The following is a 7500-nucleotide window of genomic DNA, read 5'->3' as shown; positions in this document are numbered from 1 at the left end:
GTCTTTTGGGGGAAACCTGATCATGACTTTGTGGTCAGAGCCCAAAACAAGCGCAGCCTTAACAAGTCTCATTGTAAACTCTACTGAGCAGCTCCGAGCACTTTAAACTCTACTGAGCAGCTCTGAGCTCTTTTATGGCCGCGTCCACCTCCTTCATTCAGTTCGTTCGAAGGTGTTTTCCCATAATTGAGTGTAAAAATGAGCTTCGTTGTGGAGGAAGGAAATCCCAAACCCAGTGGTATAAACTCTGGCAGCTCTCCTCCTGTTCCTCTGACGTGAGCCAGACACTTCAGACAACTACTGATCTGGACGGCCTCCAGCGCCCGCGGCTGCTGCTGCTGCTGCTAACTGCTAACTGCTAACCCTAACCCTGCTAACAGGAAACAGAGAGAGAGAGCAGAGAGCAGAGAGAAGTGGAGCAGCTCTGCAGCTCCTCCTGACAATAAATGATCCCTCACTTCCATTCTATAAACTTTATTCTTCCCCGAGGAGAATCAACACATGCTCCTTTCCTGGCTGAAGAACAGTCGTATTGAGCATCACATCTATAAACAAAATAACATCATTTCCTCCTTTAATTGGGTCCATAAATTGTAGGCTGGTATTTGTCATCCCTCAGGGCGTGTGTCCACACAGCGTTTTGCTGCCTTTTTTTTGGGGTGTGGAAAAAGTGCTGGGATCGCTTTTTGTGAGGAGAAATAAAAAGGCGGATGATAACGTCACCTGCTGCTAGCTCGCTAACCAGCTGGTTAGCGCTTATTTCTTTAGATGGGGGGGGGGGGGGGCATTTTGCCTTTAGGACAGTAGGCTGGGTAGGGAAGGGAAGGGTGGGGAGAGAGAGGGGATGACGTGCAGCAAAGGATCATGGGTTGGGTGTGAACCCGGGTCGGCCGCACGAAGGACGACTTAGTGGCACTCTCCCAGGTGAGTCCCTACTTAGCACCTCTAGCAGACAATACAGTGTTGTGGAACAAGCAAAGGCAGATATTTCCAATACAGGTCGGTATCCGTACTGCCTTTATGATCGCTGTTATTCACGAGTTTCCTGGTGCGACCGTGGGCGCTTCCATGACACCCTCCCTCCCTGTTTCCATGACACCCTCCCTCCCTGTTTCCATGACACCCTCCCTCCCTGTTTCCATGACACCCTCCCTCCCTGTTTCCATGACACCCTCCCTCCCTGTTTCCATGACACCCTCCCTCCCTGTTTCCATGACACCCTCCCTCCCTGTTTCCATGACACCCTCCCTCCCTGTTTCCATGACACCCTCCCTCCCTGTTTCCATGACACCCTCCCTCCCTGTTTCCATGACACCCTCCCTCCCTGTTTCCATGACACCCTCCCTCCCTGTTTCCATGACACCCTCCCTCCCTGTTTCCATGACACCCTCCCTCCCTGTTTCCATGACACCCTCCCTCCCTGTTTCCATGACACCCTCCCTCCCTGTTCCCAGCTGCCGGTTGCCTGTTTCCACCCAGGACCGTTCATAGAGAAAGAGACTGAAAATAATCATAATAATTGTTGTGACTTTGTAATGATGACCCCCAGTACAATAATTCCTCACGTGCATAATTGCACAACGGAGTGACAATATCTTGAGTCTTGAAAGAGAGAGACCGCTAAAGCTCCGTTCAATGACCAAATAATAAAAGTTCCGGTTTGGACGTTTAGCCTTCAAAACAAAAGCGGCCGCTATGCAACCACATACTATTTTTAGCCATTTCAGCTAAAATAAGCCCGTACAGTACGAGTGAATTGACATTCACCTCGTTTTTGTAAAATATCGCCGCTATGCAACCACACAACGTTACTATTTTTAGCCATTTCGGATCAAATAATCCAAATGTTCCCACTCTTTGACAGCGGCGCGCACCTCCTTGCTAGTGAAAAAAAATTAAACAGGAAGTCGACAACCGGCAACCGCTGAGAATCATGGGAAACGTAGGTCCAGGAATAAGGTGAATAGTACATGAACATTTACATCGATCACAACGATCACAACGTCCTATTTCTCCACCACCGGCAGGTCCGTCGGCTGGAAAATACGGTTCACGAAAAGTTTCTTCAACTTTTGAAGACTTTTTTTTTTCAGATGCGGCCACCTTTAGCGCGCCTTGTGGCTGCTTTCCATAGACACACCCACACACAGGTCAGAGGTCAGCTCGCCCTGTACTCAAGTGTTAACCCATTGATACCTGATGCAGCATTTGTGTGTGTATCCCTTTAAGACGGCGAACCGCGTCACGCGGTTCGCGGTCTTAAAGGGATACACACACAAATGAGGGATATACATGCAAATGCTACATCAGGTATCAATGGGTTAATGGCAAGCTGTGCTCTCTGCCGGGCAAGCTACGCTCTTTTCTGACCAACACCTCCTCCTACACCACCATCACATTTTCCCTGTGCAGGACTAATGGAGGGTTGATGTTTGCTTTATGGTGGTACTCCATCCTGCTTCTACGACTCTGATTTCTTCTCGTGCGTCGACCAGCCACATTTTTCTTCTTCGTCTTCTTCATTTGGACCCACAGGCAGTGGAGATAGAGCACGGGCTGTCTGCAGCCACATCAGCCAGCGGTTGGGTTTCTAAATGACAGGAACCCGCTAAACTCTGACTTTGATTTTTTACTCGCGTGATTGCAGGGTAGCAGAAATTGGGAGAGGCTCAGCGGGGGTATTTTTGAGTTTTTAGCTGCGTATTCATTTTGTAATGCCAGTGTTTTTCTTCTCGACTTGTGTGCCTGTAGCCTACTGTACGTACACAGAAGAAATACTCGAGAGGAATTAAGTGTTTTCGCTGGCTTGCTTGGTCATCAGAGATTGAACGTTAGCCTCTAGCGGTGCGCACAGACTTTAGTGTGGGTGCCTGCCTGTGTACAGACTTTAGCGTGGGTGCCTGCCTGTGTACAGACTTTAGTGTGGGTGCCTGCCTGTGCACAGACTTTAGTGTGGGTACCTGCTTGTGTACAGACTTCAGCGTGGGTGCCTGCCTGTGTACAGACTTTAGTGTGGGTGCCTGCCTGTGCACAGACTTTAGTGTGGGTGCCTGCCTGTGCACAGACTTTAGCGTGGGTGCCTGCCTGTGTACAGACTTTAGTGTGGGTGCCTGCCTGTGTACAGACTTTAGTGTGGGTGCCTGCCTGTGTACAGACTTTAGTGTGGGTGCCTGCCTGTGTACAGACTTTAGTGTGGGTGCCTGCCTGTGCACAGACTTTAGTGTGGGTGCCTGCCTGTGTACAGACTTTAGTGTGGGTGCCTGCCTGTGCACAGACTTTAGCGTGGGTGCCTGCCTGTGTACAGACTTTAGTGTGGGTGCCTGCTGTGCACAGACTTTAGTGTGGGTGCCTGCCTGTGTACAGACTTTAGTGTGGGTGCCTGCCTGTGTACAGACTTTAGTGTGGGTGCCTGCCTGTGTACAGACTTTAGTGTGGGTGCCTGCCTGTTCATGGCTTTGACCCCAAGGTGAATCGCTTGGGACTTTGTTGTGGTTGCCAAGGCGATGAGATGAGATGAGGGCCCCCGGCGTCCATTCAAGGTTTTCAGCCCCTCACCCTCCTTCTTCTTCTGCTCTCCTCCACCCTGCAGCCTGCAGGGACCAATACTAATATCACAAACAATACACTGAGTCTGCCCCAAGCACTCTCTCTCTCGCTCTCTCTCTCTCTCGCTCTCTCTCTCTCTCTCTCTCTGTCTCTCTCTCTGTCTCTCTCTCTCTCTCCCTCTCTCTCTCTCTCTCTCTCCCTCTCTCTCTCTCACTCTCTCTCTCTCTCTCTCTTTCTCTCTCTTCCTCTCTCTCTCTCTCTCTCTCTCTCTTCCTCTCTCTTCCTCTCTCTCTCTCTCTCTCTCTCTCTCGCTCTCTCTCTCTCTCTCTCTCTCTCTCTGTCTCTCTCTCTGTCTCTCTCTCTCTCTCCCTCTCTCTCTCTCTCTCTCTCCCTCTCTCTCTCTCACTCTCTCTCTCTCTCTCTCTTTCTCTCTCTTCCTCTCTCTCTCTCTCTCTCTCTCTCTCTCTTCCTCTCTCTTCCTCTCTCTCTCTCTCTCTCTCTCTCTCTCTCTGTCTCTCTCTCTCTCTCTCTCTCTCTCTCTCTCTCCCTCTCTCTCTCTCTCTCTCCCTCTCTCTCTCTCACTCTCTCTCTCTCTCTTCCTCTCTCTTCCTCTCTCTCTCTCTCTCTCTCTCTCTCTCTGTCTCTCTCTGTCTCTCCTCTCTCTCTCTAGCTGGGTTTCCATCCAAATGTATCGCAACTTTTAATCAAATTTTCAGAAAGTCGGCAAAATAAAATGCGAAACAATGCGTGTTTCCATCCACTGCTATTTTGCAAATTATAGAGCTGTCAATCACCTCGTGTTTGAGGCTGTCTGAGCTGCTGATCAGCTGCTAGACCCGATATACAGCTCTGTTAAACACATCTAACGTTATTCATTTAAAGTTTCTTGATGATCTACAAGTAGACAAAGGTACCATAACGCCATTTCTGGATTACCAGGTGCGACTCGGCAAGCATAACGTTATAATATATTTCATTTAAGTCTAGAAGTGAGTCTCCTTAAAGTTAATATCCAGTCTTCTTCTGTTTACCACGACGGGTATTGCAGTGATCAAGGCAAACTGTGTTGTTTTTGAATGGAGAGACAACGGAATATCACTTAATCTGTTTCCACCGCACGTTTTCGCATTTTCCTTTTATCGATACACCCGACTTTTCCGCCTCACTCAAGCGTGAAAACTTTTTTGCGATATTTGGAGGTTTTTGCGAATGAGGCAGCGTTTCTACTCCGTTTTTTTGTGCGCAAATTGAAATTTCTGTCTCTCTCTCTCTGCCTCTTTTCCTCCTCTCTCCTCTCCCTCTTCTCTCTCCTCTCTCTCTCTCTCTCTCTCTTCTCTCTCCTCTCTCTCTTCTCTCTCCTCTCTCTCTTCTCTCTCCTCTCTCTCTCTCTCCCTCTCTTCTCTCCTCTCTCCCTCTCTCTCTTCTCTCCCCTCTCTCTCTCTTCTCTCACTATAGACCAAGCTTGGTCTAAGTGTTTTTTCTGTGCCATGTTGTCCTTACCAGATATTACAGATTACAGGAGGAAATTGTCAGTATTTCAATGATAGCAGCTCCAATAGATATTATGTAAGAACACAATCATGGTCTGTTTTGTACTGTTGAAAACCCAACAAAATGACTCTAATATGATAGAGATATATGCCTTGCACAACAAGATCAATTTGGCTGTTTTCTGCTCTTCAATAATATTATATTGATTTTTATTTTATTTATTTGTTTAGCTTATTCCTAAATAAGAACCAGAGTAAAATGAATGTAGCATGCATGGGCTTGTCTGTTCAAGTCATCATTGCTAGTCAAAGGCAAGGCAAACTTTAATGATATATTATAGTACATTTCATGCACAAGGCAATTACAATGTGCTCGTGTTTAGAGGACCGGCTGCTCTCTGGAGACTATTTTGTTTTCGGAATTCTTTCCGATATTTATCCGATGAGATTCACGACCCATTTACACATGCAAACTCTCCATCCAGCGCTAGGCTAACCGCTCATTCTCCTCTACATATTGTCTCCAGACTATAATTTGCACAAGCCACAGCGCAACACATGCCAGATAATATAAACTCTGTGTGTGTGTGTGTGTGTGTGTGTGTGTGCGTGTGCGTGTGCGTGTGCGTGTGCGTGCGTGCATGTGTGTGTGTACAGCAGGAGATCCTGTACCAGTACCCAGCGTCTGAAGCATCCGGCCAGCTGAAAGGAGTGCGGGGTATCTTCCTCACGCTGTGTGACATGCTGGAAAACGTCACAGGGGGGCAGATCATCAGGTGACCACAGGGGGGCAGACCATCAGGTGACCACAGGGGGGCAGACCATCAGGTGACCACAGGGGGGCAGATCATCAGGTGACTGAGTCACAGGGGGGCAGATCATCAGGTGACCACAGGGGGGCAGATCATCAGGTGACCACAGGGGGGCAGATCGTCAGGTGACCACAGGGGGGCAGATCATCAGGTGACCACAGGGGGGCAGACCATCAGGTGACCACAGGGGGGCAGACCATCAGGTGACCACAGGGGGGCAGACCATCAGGTGACCACAGGGGGGCAGATCATCAGGTGACCACAGGGGGGCAGACCATCAGGTGACCACAGGGGGGCAGATCATCAGGTGACCACAGGGGGGCAGATCGTCAGGTGACCACAGGGGGGCAGATCGTCAGGTGACCACAGGGGGGCAGATCATCAGGTGACCACAGGGGGGCAGATCGTCAGGTGACCACAGGGGGGCAGATCATCAGGTGACCACAGGGGGGCAGATCATCAGGTGACTGAGTCACAGGGGGGCAGATAATCAGGTGACTGAGTGAGGCGGCATCAAAATATCAACGGAAAGTCTCAATAAAACAACGTTGTCAAATGAGAGCATGGTTGAGATGATTGGTAGCTTCTGGTATTGTTAGCGCCGTTTCTCCACATGAAGACCACATCTGCCATAAAGCTGGTAACTTGCCGTCGTAAAGATGTTTTCTCTTCTGCTTTACTGAGGAGGAGAAACATGTTGGATCGTGATTGTGTTCTGCGTGTGAGAAACCCCACGCTTTAGCTCTGTCTGTTAGAGGAGCAGCTGTTTCATGCTGTAAAGCTTTAGCTCTGTCTGTTGGAGGAGCAGCTGCTTCATGCTGTAAAGCTTTAGCTCTGTCTGTTGGAGGAGCAGCTGTTTTGTGCTGTAAAGCTTTAGCTCTGTCTGTTGGAGGAGCAGCTGCTTCATGCTGTAAAGCTTTAGCTCTGTCTGTTGGAGGAGCAGCTGTTTCATGCTGTAAAGCTTTAGCTCTGTCTGTTGGAGGAGCAGCTGTTTTGTGCTGTAAAGCTTTAGCTCTGTCTGTTGGAGGAGCAGCTGCTTCATGCTGTAAAGCTTTAGCTCTGTCTGTTGGAGGAGCAGCTGCTTCGTGCTGTAAAGCTTTAGCTCTGTCTGTTGGAGGAGCAGCTGTTTTGTGCTGTAAAGCTTTAGCTCTGTCTGTTGGAGGAGCAGCTGTTTCATGCTGTGAAGCTTTAGCTCTGTCTGTTGGAGGAGCAGCTGTTTCATGCTGTAAAGCTTTAGCTCTGTCTGTTTGAGGAGCAGCTGCTTCGTGCTGTAAAGCTTTAGCTCTGTCTGTTGGAGGAGCAGCTGTTTCATGCTGTGAAGCTTTAGCTCTGTCTGTTGGAGGAGCAGCTGCTTCGTGCTGTAAAGCTTTAGCTCTGTCTGTTGAGGGAGCAGCTGCTTCGTGCTGTAAAGCTTTAGCTCTGTCTGTTGGAGGAGCAGCTGTTTTGTGCTGTAAAGCTTTAGCTCTGTCTGTTGGAGGAGCAGCTGTTTCATGCTGTGAAGCTTTAGCTCTGTCTGTTGGAGGAGCAGCTGCTTCGTGCTGTAAAGCTTTAGCTCTGTCTGTTAGAGGAGCAGCTGTTTCATGCTGTAAAGCTTTAGCTCTGTCTGTTAGAGGAGCAGCTGTTTTGTGCTGTAAAGCTTTAGCTCTGTCTGT

General features: G+C 49.0%; 2 protein-coding genes across 3 annotated transcripts in view; one reads left to right on the top strand and one right to left on the bottom strand.

Moving 5' to 3' along the window:
• The window catches only part of ltb4r2a (leukotriene B4 receptor 2a), a 135596-nt gene that overhangs the window by 54661 nt on the left and 73435 nt on the right, over window positions 1–7500 (bottom strand). The window lies entirely within an intron of this gene.
• intu (inturned planar cell polarity protein) overlaps window positions 1–7500 on the top strand; it is a gene marked incomplete at both ends in the record, with an annotated part of 38530 nt that overhangs the window by 11813 nt on the left and 19217 nt on the right. For both annotated transcript variants that reach the window (XM_083640506.1, XM_083640505.1), the window contains one exon: window positions 5694–5812. In XM_083640506.1, the coding sequence (XP_083496632.1) occupies window positions 5694–5812 (119 nt within the window). The remainder of the gene's footprint in view (window positions 1–5693; window positions 5813–7500) is intronic.

Source organism: Poromitra crassiceps, assembly GCF_964638095.1.
Source record: "Poromitra crassiceps genome assembly, chromosome: 7".
Taxonomy (NCBI): domain Eukaryota; kingdom Metazoa; phylum Chordata; class Actinopteri; order Beryciformes; family Melamphaidae; genus Poromitra; species Poromitra crassiceps.
The sequence above is the reverse complement of the archived record's forward strand: the minus strand, read 5'-3'. Positions and strand labels throughout refer to the sequence as shown.